The sequence below is a fragment of the Lissotriton helveticus genome, chromosome 3_1, assembly GCF_964261635.1.
Source record: "Lissotriton helveticus chromosome 3_1, aLisHel1.1, whole genome shotgun sequence".
NCBI lineage: Eukaryota > Metazoa > Chordata > Amphibia > Caudata > Salamandridae > Lissotriton > Lissotriton helveticus.
In genome coordinates this window covers 998,016,647-998,036,236 of record NC_136061.1, presented here as the reverse complement: position 1 = coordinate 998,036,236, position 19,590 = coordinate 998,016,647, and the positions used below count along the sequence as shown (strand labels likewise).

The 19,590-nt window shown below is 46.4% G+C and overlaps 1 protein-coding gene across 3 annotated transcripts in view; it reads right to left on the bottom strand.

Annotated features, from left to right (window-relative positions):
• Positions 1-19,590, bottom strand: part of PRKRA (protein activator of interferon induced protein kinase EIF2AK2) — a 152,567-nt gene that overhangs the window by 64,305 nt on the left and 68,672 nt on the right. For all 3 annotated transcript variants that reach the window (XM_078681505.1, XM_078681504.1, XM_078681502.1), the window contains one exon: positions 9,402-9,499. Coding sequence is in view for 1 of the 3 variants with exons in the window: in XM_078681502.1 (XP_078537628.1) it covers positions 9,402-9,499 (98 nt within the window). In the remaining 2 variants the exon portion in view is untranslated. The remainder of the gene's footprint in view (positions 1-9,401; positions 9,500-19,590) is intronic.

Below are 19,590 nucleotides of genomic sequence, written 5' to 3'. Positions count from 1 at the left end.
AGGGGACAGAGGGGCAGGAGACACCACAGCAGGGGGGGGGGCGTGCGCGCGCCCCTGCGGCTCTGTGCTGCGCCCTCGCTTGGGCCTGGGCCCCGCCTGCTGCTTCCCCGACGAACCAGCAGCGAGACCGCCGAGTCGCGGTGTCAATCGACCCGCAGAACGCCCCCGCCTCCCCCCGGGCGCCCCTCGCGAACAAGCAGGCAAAAAGGGGGCGTCACATACCTGCTGGAGGGCGCCCGGGTCACACGGCGGGGGTCCTGCCTCCTCGGTCTGCAGAAAAAACCCAGGCCCATCGGCCGGCATGGCCGCCTCGCCGTCGTCGTCTTCCTCAGGGCCCGGCGACAGGCACGCCTCCACCGCCCTGGCGACGCCCTCCGCAGCTTTGCGAGGGGGGCGGGACAAGCCGACCCACGCCTCCTCCGGGACTCCGGGCATCAACAAATCCTCTCGCCCTGCTTCACAGAGGAGTTGAACCGCCCGCCTAACCTCCGCCGCTTCGTCCATGACCCAGGTACCGCGCAAAACAACCTCCCTTCACGCCTCCCGCCACGCAGTAACTAATCCCCGCTTGACTTCCCCTTTTTCCCTCTCCGCTAATCAGCCCTCCACCTGTAAAATGTTCCTCGCGCGAACCCGCCCAGGGAGAGACCGGCTCGCGCCTGGCTCTCCCTGGGTCCCCCCTTCAAGGAAGACACCACACACAACAAAAGAAAGGCGGTGCTGGCTTCCAGAAGGTTTGTTTACACACGCTACTGTTGAAAAATGGCTACACACGCTACTGTTTTAAAAGTAGAAATCCCGCTGGAAACATGAAGCAGGGCGTCCCTGAAGAGAACCCCGGAGCGAGAGAGGAAGGAGATTGGACAAAGCAAATATAGCTGCGGGAGGAGGAACGAGGAAGCATTGCTGCCTGTTTAAGAGAAAGGCTTTGATTGTGTGCTCATAATGCTAAGCGGGAGGGAGGGAAGCAAAAACAGCTTCAAGGAACATGCCGCACCATGCACAACAAAAGAAAGGTGGCGCTGCTTCAAAAAAGTTTGTTTACACTTGCTACTGTTTTTAAAATACAAATGCAGTGTGAAACAAGATGAGCAACAATGCCATATGTGGCAATGCAGGAGGGAAAAGTGCAAGGAACAGGCACTCTCGTAGGCATCTAAGCATCTGTGAGTCAGGGTTGGAGGGTGGGTGTGGAGGGGGAGTGCGTAGTTGTGTCTCTAACACCAGCTACCACGAAAAAGTGATTTACAAAATAGTGCTTTGAAACTGTAAATAAATTGTGCAGAGTAATGTTACATGTAAAAGGGCTGTCCTCATGGGAGTTAACAACAGTAGAGAGGGAGGTATTAAACAGGAAGGGTGGGGGGACTAACAAAATAAACCAATGAAATAAAAGAATTCCGAAAGACACTGCAATGAGCCAAAAACAATGTATGGGAGGAACATGGGCAGAGCTTAATGCCAGTTCAGGCTGGACTGTTCCCATGAGGCACAGGGTCAAGACTGATTTGCATATGGGGGTGAATGTTTGATTTGCTCTGCATTCCGTCCATCATCTGTGTGTCTTTTGCTTCCTTGCCCTAAGTGCGCCGGGTATGCCCAGACGTGGGTCTCGGGCTCACTGTGCCACTGGATTCAAGCTAGCCTGGTTGACGAGGGGTGATGCCCCGAAACCGGTACCAGGATGCTTGTTTCTGGTCCAATGAGGACCTGGCTTGGCAGTTCGGGTTGGATTGTTCCCATGAGGCACAGGGTCAAGACTGATTAGCATATGGCTGGGTCTAAACTGGGGTGGCATAGCGAGCAAAAGAACAATGGATTTAACCAGTTCTACTGACTGGGGGTGAATGTTTGATTTGCTCTGCATTCCGTCCATCATCTGTGTCTTTTGAATATCCTGAATACAGTATGTCTCGAAGAGACAGCACAAGCGCTGCCTAGGCGAGACCTTAAGCATAAGAAGCAATTCGTCAGAAGACATAGCCTGACATTCTGGTCTTTGAAGTGCAGCAAATGTGACAAGATAAATACAGAATTTAAAGGCATCTTTATTTATTGCTTGGAGTTTCACGGCCCACCAAAAATTGACTCGCGACCCATCAGTTAGTTGCAACCCACAGTTTGGGAAACACCGCTTTAGAGAGTATTTACAGGTCTGGGCTTAGTTACAGTCAGTAATAAAAATAGTATAACCTAATCACCTCCTGATCAGACACGGAGTGGCGTATGGTGTCCAAATTAAACTTTTTTTTAGCATCACTTGATGACAGACTGAAATAATACACATAAATGCCTCATGAGTATACAACCACTATGTGGGGCGATGAAGCACTTGTCTTCATGAGTGGCATGCTACACTATGTAGGGAGTGAGGCTATAAGGATGTTGTTTTTGTTTTGATCCTATGTGGGAAGTATTTCTATATCCTGCGTGATGACCACCGAGGGGCGATTATTTTGTTATAGGACGCAGCCTGTCGCAGAGTGTTGGATAATGAAGTATAAGAGACAGCGTCCTGAAAACCATAAACTGTGCATTTGTAAGCTTTGAATAGCTCTGCATCTCCCTATTATGGTTTAGAATATGATATAGTCTGCTTAACTGGTTAATGCACTGGGTTGTCCAGTCTGAGATTTTGTGTAAAGTTGTGGCCCATGAGCTGGCATAGTTGGAGGTACAGAGATCTCTAGAGATGGGCATTTTTAATGTCATCCCATATAGGGGTGTCTCTAAGAAGTGGTCAGACTGTATAGATATTTGGACCTGCAGTGAATAAACTATAATAAAGTCCTCCAAATGTTTTGAGTAATGTGCGACAGATCGCTTCAGTTATTCCATGCCTGCTCATTTAGTGGTGTGTTTTTTTTGTCTGTTCAGTGCTGTTGACGGACAGCAGTAATGGATTATGTGAATTTAATAGGTATAAGTTACAATTTGTTATGGGCTGCAGTGTAATATTGTTTTAGTATTATTATTGGTCATAACAGTTATATATGGAAGCCCATACTATATATAATGCCACAGCAAACCATAGATCATCCCTTTTTGCTAGGCTGCATAATGAAAGCAGTTTGCTGGTTGAGTTGTTCGCAGTTTGTGGGTTGTACGGGTGTAAGCTGAGGATTGTGCTTCAGGGTGTGACTGTTTTCTGGGCGGCAATTGCAAAAAACAACAAGTGATGGACTGAATGTGGATCAATGTCACACACTCCCCCAGTCAAAAGATCTGGGCCCAAATCCATCGTTTTTTTGCACTCCACACCACCCTGGGTCAGATAATGGCTTTATGCAAATCAGCTCTGACCCTGTTGCCCCATGGGAACAGTCCAGTCCGAACTACAACAGCCATATCTTTCCCAGACCGGAATCAAGCATCCGAGGACCGGACCGGTTTCGAGGTAACACCTCTCTTCAGCCCGGCTAGCTTGACTCCAAGTGGTGTGGAGTGCCTGGGACCCACGTCTGGGCATCCCCAGCGCACTTAGGGCGGCAATTGCAAAAAACAACAAGTGATGGACTGAATTTGGATCAATGTCACACACTCCCCCAGTCAAAAGATCTGGGCCCAAATCCATCGTTTTTTTGCACTCCACACCACCCTGGGTCAGATAATGGCTTTATGCAAATCAGCTCTGACCCTGTTGCCCCATGGGAACAGTCCAGTCCGAACTACAACAGCCATATCTTTCCCAGACCGGAATCAAGCATCCGAGGACCGGACTCGAGGTAACACCTCTCTTCAGCCCGGCTAGCTTGACTCCAAGTGGTGTGGAGTGCCTGGGACCCACGTCTGGGCATCCCCAGCGCACTTAGGGCGGCAATTGCAAAAAACAACAAGTGATGGACTGAATGTGGATCAATGTCACACACTCCCCCAGTCAAAAGATCTGGGCCCAAATCCATCGTTTTTTTGCACTCCACACCACCCTGGGTCAGATAATGGCTTTATGCAAATCAGCTCTGACCCTGTTGCCCCATGGGAACAGTCCAGTCCGAACTACAACAGCCATATCTTTCCCAGACCGGAATCAAGCATCCGAGGACCGGACCGGTTTCGAGGTAACACCTCTCTTCAGCCCGGCTAGCTTGACTCCAAGTGGTGTGGAGTGCCTGGGACCCACGTCTGGGCAACCCCAGCGCACTTAGGGCGGCAATTGCAAAAAACAACAAGTGATGGACTGAATGTGGATCAATGTCACACACTCCCCCAGTCAAAAGATCTGGGCCCAAATCCATCGTTTTTTTGCACTCCACACCACCCTGGGTCAGATAATGGCTTTATGCAAATCAGCTCTGACCCTGTTGCCCCATGGGAACAGTCCAGTCCGAACTACAACAGCCATATCTTTCCCAGACCGGAATCAAGCATCCGAGGACCGGACCGGTTTCGAGGTAGCACCTCTCTTCAGCCCAGTGTTTTCTGGGCGTCACTGCCTGGATGCAGTTATCTAGGAAAGAGCCAACTTTTCAAATGCCTTCGGAAGTGTATATACTCCTGGGTGCTTCTATGCTCGCTGGTAGTGAGTTCCAGAGCTTGGCAACTTGTACTGAGAAAGCTGGGCCTCCTACGAATTTATTACAATAAGGTGGTACGATAAATTATGGAAGCCTGGATAGTAGTATTTTGTTTGGTTTATATTTCTAGAATTTAACTTGTAGGTATAGCGGTCCTTTCCTTGGAAACGCTCAGTGGACAATGATAAGTGCATTGAACATTGTCCTTTTAGCTATTGGTAGCCAGTGGAGCGGTTGCAGGACTGTGGTCATGCGTTCTCTTGGGTGAAGGTGGAGAAGAAGTTTTGTGACAACATTTTGGATGAGTTGTATGTTGCTTATCATGAATTTGTACCAAGCCAAGAGTGCTGCACATCATATTGCACTAGATACAATATCGAAACTGACAAATTCTGTCATACCTAGCGAGAGTGCCCCATGACAGCTGGTTTCTTGCTGCTGTTGCACATCTGGCTGGCTTTTGGGGGTGGAGCTTTGATGAAATCTAAGAATGATTGTTGGGACTACTAGTCAAAAAAGCTAGTGCTCAATCAAATATGTAGCACTGGGTCTTGTACTAGTGAAGAGGGGCACTGCCATCACCTGAAAAGGTTCGAATTTCTCATTAGCTATCACACAGGGGAAAAGAGTTAAAGAATTTGCCACTAGTAGAACAAGCATTTGCAATGCAATAGGTCTCGCATTTGCGAGAGCGTGAGCTATCGGCATTGTAAATGACAATGCCTTTTATTCAATTCAAAGTAGCTTTATTCGACAATTTGTCATAAGAGCACAAACATACATATTACAACATACACATTTTTAAAATATAAATATGGGAAACCTAAAAACAAATTTAAGAAGTTATTAAACAATTGATCTGTTGAATAAGAAGAATCTACGATTATAAAAAACGGTACCATAAAATACACATGAGCCGCTAACACGTTTCAAAGTTTGCAGTCACTAGTTATATTATAAAAGATCATTAAAAAAATAATCAATTAGTGCATGCCTGAAGGAGCGCTCTGGATCGAATGCACCGTGCCCATCCCAGGAATAATTTGGCCAATGCAATTGCTATTGGAAGGGTTGAGTCCGCAGTTAGGACTCTTAGCGCCACTTCGTGCCTACTAAAGCCTAACTGCTTACAAATGGGTATAACCCATTTAGAGCGGGGTTTTTTATACTAAGGACAGAAAAACAACAGACGACTAATCGTTTCCTGTCTATCTATACATTTGGGACATGTCTGCTCAGTGGCCCCTCTCCATTTACTGGTGAATGACCGGAGCGGTATAGTGCCAACCCTTAGCTGGAAGTACAATTTCCTATCCAAGGGTTTTTCAATGGCGACCCAATATAGTTCTAAAGCTGGCCTTGGATTAAATTCTAGGAACCGGCCTGTTAGGTGATTTGCTCGTCCACTAACACTTACTGTCATCGTTATCATTTCCCAGTACATTTCCTTCAGGGACTTCTTAGAGGGAAAAACAGCATTAAGGGGGTCATCCCACAATTCACTCAAGCCCAGCTTTACCAGTAATGCCATGATCTCCCTCAACCATTTAACCTTATGAAAGCGAATGCCTTTTATATATGTGTTTTGAAAACCTGAAAGCGGTGCGTAAACACGAACTTTGTACTTATAGTCATTGCTTATGAGAAGCAGCGCTGGCAGCAACTGTGCCTTTCTTACTGCCAGCCATGCTTCTCATAAGCAAGGACTATAAGTACAAAGTGCGTGTTTACGCACTGTGTGCATGTTTTAAAACACATTAATGAAAGGCATTGTCATTGCATTGTAAAAGTTTGATCCAAACGTGTTTTGCTAGAGCTCCCCCAACCTGTCCCCAATTCCAGTGGTTGGGTTCACTTGTTGACAATGTTTAGTATGGGATCTGTTGGTTGCCAGTCCGAGTGACAAGTTGGTGGGCATGGAGCTGAGGCTTCTAGTAAGAACACCTTTTGAGAGGTGCTCAAACGTCCGTGGGTCTGTGTTGGGAGTGGCCTTGCAGTAAATGCACTGTATTTTTAAAAACATCCCACCTTTGGAAGGGAAGTTAATGAAGATTAAAGATTTCTTGGAGCGGTGTGCTTGTCGCGAGAGACCTAGTCCTCTTCCAGCGGCCTTGATTTCAGTGATGAGCAGTCTATTAACATGTGTTCCTGTGAAGCATTTGTTCACCCCTTGGGTGAAACATTTGTTGTTACACAACTCCATGGTACTTCTGCTATCGACCTCACTAGGACAAAATTAGACCTGTGAACATGAAGTCAAATACAGCATTCTAAAGTCCACTATGCACTGGATCAAGGCACTGATAACACCTTTGCCACTACAAGCGAGGATCTAAAGAGCCCGAGTGAATGTCTTCATCAGAGTAGGGCCATGCAGCCGTCCCTTGAGCCCACTGCTGTCATTCACAAAGTGCAGCTGTAGCTCACGGGCAGCTTTAACTTTACAAATGCATTCCCAGGACTATCCATGTATCAGAATTTCATCAACGGTTTGTGACTGTATTAGCATTGGCAAAGCATTGACATGTGGCTGCGAGCTGAAGGGATGGACGAGGGCCGCTTACCTTACAAGCCGCAATACGGATATTTCGGTTGCACATTTATTTTTGACTCAGAATTTTGTAATAGCAATTTTTTTTTCCCGGCCGTAAAACCTGCATGTTTGCACCCGCAAGCTTTAAAGAACGTTTTGGACATTATCTCCAGAGCTCCCGATCTATGCATGAGGAGCATATCCAGTCAAGTTATCTTTTTTTTAACTTTCATTATGGTATTTGTAGTCCTGTTTATCTCACTCTACATCCATGACTTTTGCTAGAATGCAAAGAAAAAACTGACATAATGGTCTGATTACTCAAAAACCTGGGCATCTTAAGAGCTTTGACATATACATAAATCGTAAGCGTATGTCTACAATTCATAGATTTCCAAATATTTTTCAGTGAATGCTTTATAGACTTAGAAACGTTTTAAAATGTACAGGTCTGTGTTGTGGTGAGGTCCGACAAAGAGCACCGCTTAACAACCTTCCTACCATTTACCTGAGAATCAATATCACAGCAAACAGCTGAAAGCCAAGACACCTTGGCAATGCATTCCTCATATAAGCATATGAAAACAGCATCTCAAGCAAAATGAATTGGCATTTCTGTGTTAATCTCTAAGTTCTGACAGTCATCTGTATACCAAGGAAGAAGGAGGCTTTAGCATGTTTGCTTGGTATGACATATAGCAGAGTGTGACATTTTTACATTCCCCCGTATCGTTCAACGTGAAGTTCTCTGTTCTTATCTATACGTTTTTAAATCCGTTTCATATGCAAGAACGTTATATTTATTTTAACATGTACAGGGCATTGCTTTTCCATGCCCCAACAAAAATATCACGCTATCGCTGCATATTTCTCTTATTTTAAATTGAATGGACTTCACACGGAAACATTTTGCCCTTAACATCAATTTTTTTTAAATGCTGCAAGCAAGCGTTTTGTCAGTAACTCGCTTTTTCAAAGATAATAAAATTGTAGTGCTACTAACTTCCAGACAATTTCTGTGCATGTCTCATGTTTACAGCAAAATCCAAACAGGAAATAGCTTGGAGGCTTTCTGGAGGGTGGGTGCGGCTTAAAGCGAGGCTTGGAGCTGCGTTGCAAGCCTCGTCTAATAATACATTAAAGAAAAAAACTGAGCCGAGTCACGACATGCACGCTTAAAATATGTGCAGCAACGGGGGAGAAGGAGTATGTAAACGCGCTGTGGGGTAGAATGATTATGTTACTGCGTGCAATTTCTGTGCATGTCCTGAGTTTACTGCAAAATCCCAACAGGAAAAATCTTGGAGGGTGGGCTCGGCTGAAAGCGGGGCTTGCAAGGCACGGAAAAAGATAGTGCTCACAGTCTAAATAACACATACCCTACAGTGTGTAACACTCGAAGTAAAGGGGCCAGTAGCCATGGGAGGGTACAGATGACGACAGAGCCATAATAAGGAGGGACTAACAAGCCTCATAATCAATCAGAAGACAGCATTTAAGAAGTACACACAAGCCAATGAAAAATATGGGCAGGGCAGTGGGCGGGGCTTCTCTCCCGTACTAAACTACTCCAGATCAACCCCAGAGCAGCGCTTGCGCCCTGGCTCAGGGCTCGACCTAAAAACTAGAAAGGGAGGGTCCCACTACAATTAACCAAAAGGTTGAACTTGATGAATGGGATTAGTACCAGGAAGCCGGACAGGCAGAATCTAATTTAAAACGTCTTCCTAACTGGGTCAAAGGAACATGCAGTTGTAAACTAAAAAGCGTTACTATAATAGGGAACATGCTGACATGTAAAATAATGTATGTAGTGCTTTGCAAGCAGCAATGTCCCTGATGAGTATCATTTACATGTATTCCGTAATTCACCCTTGATGTGGCCACCTAGGTGCGGACGGTTCATGAACTAAATACCTTAATTAAGTAGAAAGTACTGTATAAATGCAACTGTAAACCGATGCAAAAAACAATTTGTCACACTATGTACTTACACTCTGTTTATGTTGTTAGGTATTTACATTTTACATTGTTTAAACAAAAGATTAAATAAAAAGTTAAAAAAGGAACAGATCTATGCTGATATTTGAATATTTTCAGACTGTTTGAATCTTTTCAGATATTTAAAGAGTAGAAAAGTGTTCCGTAGTCCCTTCCCTGACTAGCAAGACATTGTTGCATGGATTGTACATCTAAAATTAATCCTGCCTGTGCCAGAGAAGTGAAATGCCATAACCCCTAACAACGGCCCCTTTAACTTCTCATAAGCTATTGGAACCCCACATCTTTCAGTATTTCTTCTGGCATATGCAGTGTGGGCTCTGACGTGCTGTAAAGGAGATTGAACTACTTACATGGGGAAATTGGATGCCATCTTCAGGGACATTCCTAAGTTTTTCAAGTAATTTTCCTGCAGCAATTCGTTTAGCATTTTTTTTAGATGTTCCTGTTCCTGAATAAAAACATACCAGGAAAAGTAAGTTCAGTTATTTAATAAATAATGTGCACTGTACATTCTGATTAACTGCAGTATAACTGCAAACATCCAACATTCAAAACTTACATGAGGAACGGAGATGGCCACTACTTTAATTTAAGGGAGATTTGTTCCCTCAGTATTTAAGGCAGATTATAAGCATTTAGACACATTTGATATTTGTAAAAACGCCTCCCAAACCTCTGCTCCCTCCCACCAACTGCACCACAGCGGATTGGTGCATCTGTAAAGTCAGTGTAGTCCACAAGCAGTAGATAAGGCAGCCTTTCACATCCCATTAACTTTTGATTACAATTAGGAGGCTAATTTCATTTTGGGAGTGAATCCCAATTTGCACCCAACATGGCATTTAAAGTCAAAGGAGGGTGGCTTTACTTCCAGCTTTTTGTCAGGTAAACCTGGTGAAAATTGGCAGGCCAAATAGAACAAGACACTAATTTGTGCATCTCATATTTTTGCATGTAACCGCCATTTGGTGGCCTCCAGTCATGAATCTGACAAAACTACTACACACTACATCAACTGCAATTTCGCAATGTATGCCCACAATTGGTCCAGAGTTAGACCCATAGTATAATGTACCATTTTCTGAAAGCTTACACTTTGGTAATACCACACAGAATCAGGAAAACATTACTTACCTCTAAAATTAGTTTTGCAGTCTGTGGTGCTGTAGATTCACATACGGAGCACACTCCCCAACTCTAAGTCTCATTGATTACGAAATGCACATGTCGAGCAAGTCATGGTGCTCTCAGGGCCTTCATGGCTCCTTTTCCTTTTTGAGTTTGAACACAGAGGGAAATCTTCAGTGTGTGATTAGGATGTGTCATATAGATGCCATTAATGTTTTTCTGGACTGGAGAGTCAGTTCTAGCTAACTCTTGTATTGTCCTTGTCCTGGGTATGGGTTTTATTGTGGCGATTGTAGATATTTGTCCGCTAGAGTCAAAGGGCACAAAAATAGACTCAGCTCCTCATGTAATTTCACAGTAACAGAAACCCCCCCCTCCCATTCTTTGGATACAACGCTTGACATCCTCAGCCTCCACACTTGAAGGGGTTATCCCTAGAGTCCTAGTGCGGCAGCTCTGTATAATGCACCTAAATTCAGTCCCTTTGGCCTGGTTTTTTTGAAGACCAGGCCGATTTATTGTGGTCCCTGGAAACACACAGATTACAGACCTAATGACAGTCGCACCACTGAAATTGCAAAGTTAAGACGGAAAGAATTTAAAGGGTATCTTTTCCATATCTTCCCTCCCAAATGAGTCATTCTCGTATGAACTGTGACACGGCTCTATGAGTCGTAAGGTAACAATGTCCATGCATTTATTTCAGCAATTCTTTATTCCCTTGCTGAAAGTTGTCCCCATGTGCAAATGTCTCAAGTTTGCTGAGGATCCAAACATTGAGAGAAATTATGCCATTCTTGCCACTCAGAAGGAGTCCTAACTGTAAACTCCATTAGTTAATTACTAATTCCTTCAAAGTACAAAGAGACTCTCCTTTAACTAAAAACAATTTATGCAGCAAGCATTTCCAGATTAAATTAGAAACAGCATTAGCCATCAGTTAAAAACATAATAGATCTGAAACTGTGAACTCTCTTGCCAAGGAAAAACATATTTTAATAAGAAGCTATTAAACTCAGACAGACAGCGGATAATGTACATTAAGATACATTAACTTTATTTAGAAGCTTTGTCAGGCACCAAGCTGCCTGCCATTGACTGGCACTTAGACCAAATTTATTTTGCTTAATTGAATCTAGTAGAAGCCCCAGAGCCTTGTTTATAATGAAACCCTGTCGAGCTGAAAAACAGGTTTTACCTTCAAGAGCTAGAAGTGCTGCGTCATATGAAACAAGCAGAACCATCTTTCCATTCCTTGCAGTAATAGGAGCCTGCGCAGAGCATGTACAATAAAGGTGAATAAACTTTGACAGGCCACACAACAAGCTCAACACTTTTAATTGTGTCCTTTGCCAATGCAAGTCCAAGTCGGCGATATGGTAAAGGTCATACTGGTAATCTTAAATTTCCAATTTATCTAAACACCAACAAGGAAGTTTCTACTGGAGACAAATCAGCTTTAAGTCAACTAACAGCAAGTCATTAGTAAAAAGTAAACAGCCAACATATCCGTTTCTAATTTTGGAGGAAACTAATTAGGCGAAGAATGACTATTGGTCAAATCTGTTTCTTATGAAATGTTATGATAAAGGTATAGGCCTGAAATACTTTTTAGAATATGTTAAAGTTGATAGGCATTTATGTGTGGATTGCTGTTATTGTATATTAAAGCCTACAGATGAATCTCACAGATTACCGTAGTAGGTAAGGGTTTTGAAGTTGGTGACACTCTGACAAACTCTGGGGTTGGGAGGGGGTCATTGTATTGATTCTTGTTAGGCCCTATTAAGCAAGCTGCATTTTTCTATATATATTAATTTTAGAACTATAAACATGATGATTGCCACTATAGCTGCACTTGAATTGGCAGGTGTTGGGTAAAGTATGAAGCCAAAATAAAAGAGTAATTGTTTAATCGGTTCATTGAGAAAAGCATGTCAGATTTCATAGGTTTGATCTGCACATTATAAAACATTATGACAAAGCCAGTGGGCCGGACCTACTGATTGTGACAAAGCTGCATTAACTCGTTCCGTACTCAGGACAGCTACCGGCCGTCATGAGTCACGGTAGTCATGTGCTCATGACTACCGGGAACCGTCCGAACGTTGCCGCTCCACTCACGCGCGATTATTTCCCTGCCTGTGCAGGCGAATTAATCAGTGGGCGGAGTTCAGACGGCTCCCGGCCGTCATGAGCACAAGCCTACTGTGACTCATGACTGCCGGGAGCCATCATGAGCACCGCGCCCATCCCCCCCCCCCCCCCCCCCCCCTCGCACCGCGGCAAAATTACCACCGGAGCAAAGGGGTTAAAGACAATAGGCTTTTAATGATGGGTTGTTATTACAATGGGCCAAAACATATAGGCAGGGACTGTGTAACATGAAATTTCACAGATTACTGTAGTAGGCAAGGGTTTTGATATATGTGATATATCCAAACAAAGTGTGGGGAAAGAAGATATGCACTACAATAATCATTATTAGGCTCTGTTAGGAAAGATAGTATTTTGCTTTGACAACTGCAGTTTTGTATGCATTTGTATTTTTATAACTATATTCCAGATTGCCTTGTAGAAAGGTTAAGCTCAGTACAATGGGCTTAGGTTGCCGATGGTGACAATCCAACAATTAAGACTATATGCCCAATTGTTTATTCTGAAAACTTTTAATAAAGCCTCTCATATTGATTGTGCAAAGAATGTTAAAGTCAATAAGCATTTATGGGTGCATTGTTATTACTCTATATTAAAGCCAACAGATAGATATGTTGTTACATGGAGCCCAACAGATTACAATAGTAGACAAGCACTTTGGTACTGGTTACCCCCTCTGATAAACCGTGGGTATAGTGAATTTATACGGCAGAGTCTTTGTTAGGTCCTTTTAGAAGAGTTCGTATTTTGCTTTGCCACCTGTAATGTTCTATACAATGCCATTTTATGACTGTATGGCTGATGGTTGCTTTGTGGGAAAGCTTAAGCTCAGCACACAAGGCCTCAGTTGGTTTTGGTGATACACCATTGATAACCGCTACAGGCCCGTTTGGTTCACTGGGAAAAATATTTGTTGCCAAAGGTCTGATCTGTTTATTATGAAAAGTTAAAATAAAAACATTAGGCTTGACATATTTATTATCAAAGGCATATGTTGGGGGCGTGGCCAAGTACCCAAAATGGCGGATGTGTTTTGATTAGGCTCCGAGCCCTATTCCCTGATTATTCTGACCATCACTGCATCAAACCTTCAGTGAAAGTGCCACAGGTGCGGAAGGTGTATAAGGCCACCATTGGTGACCAGCGGTAGGCTCCCTGAGGCTGTGGACACACCAGCAGGTGATCTCTCGGGGGTGGGGCCTTCCCTGCGCAGGTGCCGAGAACCGGCCCGAGTCTTCCTTGAGTTCAGGCCCACGCTGCGGGCTTTGAGGCCGAGATCCTTGCTTCTCTGCCGCTGGGGCAAGACACTTACCGGATCCTGGACGGGTGTTTGGGCTACGTGCAGTGATCAGAGGGGCCGAGCGAACGGCAGGCGTGTCGTGCCCAGGACTGTACCGGCCGAGCGCAGGGGTACTCTGGGACCTGCGGCGGACTGCCGCACATTAGAGGCCCAGAGACGAAGGGCCAGCGGGAGGACTGCGGGTGGACTGCTGATCCCTGACCTGGTTGGCTGCATCGTGATCTCCCACCACTCAGAGGAGGAGCCGCCCCGGTGGGCCTGCTAAACCCAGGCACATCAATGTGAGCCTGGTAAGTGAGTTAGTGGCAACCGACTGGGGGAGAGATGCCCAGGCCTCCTAAGCAGGCGGGACGCATGTGATGACGTGCGGCCGTCTGCAGCTGTATTGACCTGGATGGCCAGCACGGGGTCGTATCGGGCCCAGGCTGTCCAGCCTCCTGCCACCCGCGGCTTGCAGGACCTCTGGGGCACCACTGACTCAAGCGAGTAGGGTGGGACCCGGGGGTCGATTGGGCCTAGACTCCTTTGGTGGATGCATCTCTGGCAACGGCGCACACCACGAAGACCCACACTATCTCCATAGCGTGCATGGCGAGCGGGGCTGGGCTGGGCTGGGTTAGCACGGGGGTCACATCGGGCCCAAGCTGTTTCCTCTCCTTTCACTTACGGCCTTTGAGACATGTGTGGTACCATGGAGGCTGCGGCCAGCTCCTGTTCCCCAAGCCCACTTTCCCTCTGGACGGTCACTGTGGGGAGGGTCTGGCCCAGGTCCTCGCGCTGGCTCCACCAATAGCGCCTGTGTCATAGGCCTGTATCTCTAGGTGCTGTGCCCGACCTATAGGACCCTCCTATAGGTCTCTTCCCCCCCCCTCCACCCAGAGCTCAGCGAGGCTGCAGGAGACTCCCAGGCGTATCACGTCGAGACTGCACTACAAAGTTCAATAAACTTACAAGGGGGCCACTTTGAACACGAGTCGAAGCTGGATCGGACGGGGTATTGTTTGGGAGTCTCTCCCTTATCCCATCATAGGTCCCGGTCACAGTCCGGGATCTGAAGGGGCACGGTGATCTCAGATCTGCTCTGTCTCTCCCATAGCTCTGTAGTCCACAGGAACCCTATCATAGGGCGTAACCAATTGGGCCGGCGCAACGGCACACAGGATACTTGTCTAAGCTCATGAGAAACCCACAGGGTTGATAGCAGCAAACTCACCTCCCCCTCGCAGCCACATCAGTCAGGAACAACACACAAACTGCTCCCTATGCCATGGGCCGCCTTCGCTCCGCCACCCACCAGGATATGCCACCCCATGGCGCGAGTGGGTGGTCGTCCAGGGGAGCGGAGAAATCGCCAGAGCCCGGGCCGCCCTGACCTCTCGGCCAAGCAGGACTCAGTACTGGCAGCGGTGGAAAAGATTGGCACGGCGCTGGATCAGACTTGCACATCTGTTGAGAACAGGATAGACAGCATCACATCAGAAATTGACCAAACGTAAGCATGAAGCTGAGCTTACACTTGCAGACCTCCAACCCAAATCCCGCAAACACACTGTGACCTTACAAGATCTGTTGTATTGTGTCTGCACCCTCAAAGAGAAGTTAAATGATGCAGACGGTTGGTCGCGTTGCAATAATGTGCGAGTAATTGGCCTACCTGAGGAGACAGAGGGGCAGGACCCGGTAGGTTACACAGGGACGTGGTTGAGAGAGTCTCTTCCCCCAGGAACACTTTCCCCCGAGTTTGTGGTCGAGCGTGCACCCTAGGGTTCTTGCCCGTAGACCACCTCCTGGGGCTAACCAGCGACGCTTTATATTTCGCCTATTAAATTTCCGGGACAGAGATGCAATACTGAGAGGAGGGGGGAGAGACTGCTGCAGAAGAGGCGCACCAGTTTTGGGGCAGTGAAGCATCAACTGAGGAATCTTGATCTACAATACTCATTCCTCTTTCCAGCCTGCCTCCGGGTAATTCGAAATAGCACCTCAAAGGATCTACAGAGGCAGAGGATCACGTCAATGGGCCTCGACCAAATTAATGCTCCAGACCCAGAGCAGATCCTGTTGCACACCAAGATGTGTTGCCTGTTGCGTCAACCCTCCACTCTTTGATGCTACTCCATATTTTTATCTATTCGGGGGATGGGTTACTTAGTGCCTTTCCTGTCTTGCACGCCTCCTCTCAGAGTCAACATCTGACTACGTGTTAGTTGCCCCGGTTGGGCACATCGGTTTGGGTCAACTCCCGTTAGGGGTGCACTCTTATATAGTTTCACGATCTAGCTCTAATACTTTTGGTTTTCCCAGTAAAGCTGTTGCCTTACCTAGTGACCTGATGACATATGGTACACACTTACACTGCATATCTTCTCCATTGGCTGAGTCCTACACATCTACACCGTTCCCATGACAAGCATAAATATCATTACCTGGAACATAAGGGGTATATATACTCCTGCACGCAGGTATTCTATTTACACGTATTTACAGCATAAGTCTGCCGGTATTGCTTTACTCCAGGAGACACACATGACATGCCTAGAGGCTGCTTGGTTGCGTCGTCGCTGGCGGGGACACGTCTACAGCACTAACTTCTCTTCCGTGGCTATTGGTGGTTTGGTCTGGATGAGGGCGGGGGGTCCCTTGAGAGGAAGAGGAGGTGGTAATCAATCCTGCAGAGCGATACGTTTTCCTTAAGGGTAAGCTTAACGGTGAGTTCCTACTGCTGGGCTCAATCTATGCCTCTAACACAGAGCAGAGGGACTTCCTCTGTAGCCTTTCCACATTACTATCCCGCTTGAGGGATATCCCGTGGCTCCTTGGTGGGGATTTTAATTTGGTCCTGGACATCTCGCTTGTTTGCTCCCCCCACCCCTTCACCCGCACTACAGCCTCTTCGAATGTACAAGCATTACGCAACTGGCTGGGGCACTGGTCCTTAATGGATGTTTGACGAGCGCGCAACTCTAACTCACAGATATATTCCTTCTACTCACCTGTCCATAACCTGCATGTGCGGCTGGAGCGTACACTGGTCTCACTGCGCTGCTCCCCCCTAATCCAAGACACATAGTTTCTGGGCCGCACACGCTTAGACCATAACCCGCAGACCATGCTGCTTAGTTGGGAAGTTAGAAACCCCCCCCCCCCTCGATCCGACCCTGGGGGCTGCAAACAGCAGTGCTGGAGGATCAGACCTTACGCAGCTCCCTGGAAATGGCATTGCTTGGTAACTTTGAACACAATTCCGGCTCTACGGGCTCCCCTTCGAAAGAATGGGAGGCCTTTAAGGTCACGACTAGGAGACACTGCCTGGGCCTCACATGGAGCATTTGTAAGCAACTAGACGCCTTTCTAGCCGCTATTGAGCAGAAGCTCCTTTGCTGGGAATCTTTATCGGTCACCCACCCTGAAGCCTAAACACAATTGGATACTATGCAAGCGGACCAGTTATATCTCCTAGATAAGCTGCATTGTCACAACTACTTAGTTCACTCAGCACGCACAGCAGCATAGATAAGGCAGGTAAACTACTTGTATACCTAATTAGAAAGGAGCACCCACACCGTCCCATACATTCTATAAGAGATGAACTAGGACAAATGAGATATACACAACTGGACCTTGATGCAACCATGACTAGACATTACTCTACACTTTACGTGTCCAGCGCACATGGGGAATCCCAACACATAGGCACTTTTCTGGACTGAATTGCCTACTTTGCCTCTTGACCAGCACTTAGCATTGGATTCCCCCTCATCAGTGGATGAAGTTCGTGAAGCACTTTCGTCACTGGCATCGAGGAAACCACCGGGACCAGACGAACTCCCTACAGAGTTTAAGGAATATGCGGAGTCTTCGTGCCACGCATACATGCACGGCAGTAGACAGCTCTGCCCTGTCACCTTCTTAATGCATGGCTAACGTAGCCTCCTTATTGAAACCAGGCAAGGATTCTACAGCCCTGGGGTCTAACAGACCCCTAGCGATCTTAAACACAGACAATAAAATACTGGCGAAGATTGTCGCTACTTCAGAGAGGCAGAATACGCCCCACTGAACTGGCCCCGCTCAGGCTGCCTGATGCTTGACCTCGAGAGTCTTCAACTCTCTTATATGGGACTATCCCTTTGCAGTCTTGCCTAGGTTCGGCATAGGGTCCTTCTTTAATAGCATGGTCACGATGCTGTATAAGCACCCGAAGGTTTGTGGTAAAACTGGGTCCTAGATCTCGGACTCCATATGTGTGGGTCGTGGGACCCGACAGGGCTGTCTGTTATCCCCCCTCCTTTTCTCCCTAGCAGTAGAGCCTCTGGCGGCATATATCCGCTCAAGTGTGGACATGGGTATTACCCTGGGAGACGGCACACACACAATCTCTTTGTATGCGGATGACATTCTACTGTATGCGAGAGACCTCCACTCAATCCATCCCCCCTTAGATTCAGCACTTTAATTATTTGCCACTGTGTGGAAATCGAAAATAATTGGCGTTAGCATGAGCTGAAGCGATCTGGTTTATGGCATCCATTTTGCCAGCTATGCAATTCTTCAGTCTTCACTGTTGCTTGCCTTTCTATTCTGCTTGTGCCATCAGCTTTAGTTATCTCCTTCTGTACTGAGCCAAGGCAGTGTATGAGAAAAGGCCTGTAGCTGCTAGAATGCACCTGGCTAAAGATGTAACTGTTGATCACTCTTTGTTACTGTAAACAGTTCTGTTCCCCCTCCCACTTTGCCGACTAAGTGATCTCCATCTGCTCATGTTTGTTGGTAGTTATTCCTGTGTATGCTATACCTTCTATTTGTAACTACATGCTTACCAATGCAAAAAACTCTGTATATAAGCATGATGGTCTGTGTATTCAAACCACTACCTCCTGGAACACTTGAGGGTGTTGTATGGACGTGGTCTCACTCATGAGTGAATAAACTTGTTATTTTGAATTTCAGCTTCAGTGTCAATCTCTATTTTGCTAGTCTAAGGACCCGTGGACAGGGAAGGGTGAACCCTGCACCGGTGTGTGCTCATTAAAAAGCACATTTCCACAACTACATCAGGGCTAAGTGTCAATACAGCAAAGTCGATTCTCTTTCCTTTCTCCTTGACCATCCTAGACCCGGGGTATTCACTGGGTGGGGTCCTAGTGCCACCTTCTGTTACTTAGGTGTCCTCATAAAACAGAACAAAGCCAACTTATTTGAGGGCAATATCACCCGAGCCCCCTCCGCTATTCAACCACAGATGGCCTTCTGGGACACTCTCGCATTGTCTGTCTCTGGTAGAGTGGCCCTCACAAAGATGGTGGGCCTTCCTCGCCTACTTTACTATTTCACCACCCTACCTCTCTACAACCCCTCTTACTTTTTCTGTAAATTGGAAAAAATAATCAGAGATTTTATCTGGGGGGTGTCTAGGCATAGGGTTTCCATTAAGAAGCTTTATCTACCCACAGGACAAGGCGGGCTGGTGGAGCCTAACCTTGAGCACTATTACCTAGCCCCTCAGTTAGAATGGATAGCCATATGGCTAGCTTCTCGACACTTGTCAGACACAGCAACTCTATAATATCCTGTACCACACCACATTCTGCTTTACATGTTCCATCAATGTGCGAAACCAGAAATACAAACTCTTTGCTACTTTCACTAGCATACAAATGTTACTGCAGAAGCCTTTTCATCACTCGTGGCACCACATCCCTCTACTGGGAACACCAAGGGGATGTTCACCTACCACGGGAGCAGAGAGGTGCAGTTGGGACACGGTAGGTGTCCACGACACAGGAGACCTCGTTCAAGATGTTACCCTTATCCAATACACAGAGCTGATATCAGAGGTGGGCCTACATCCGGGAAATTTCTTATTACACTGCACGCTCATAGTCGAACTCTTATCCAGGTGGGGCAACCTAACCGCAGAACCTCCCACACACCATATGATTCAGTACTTACAC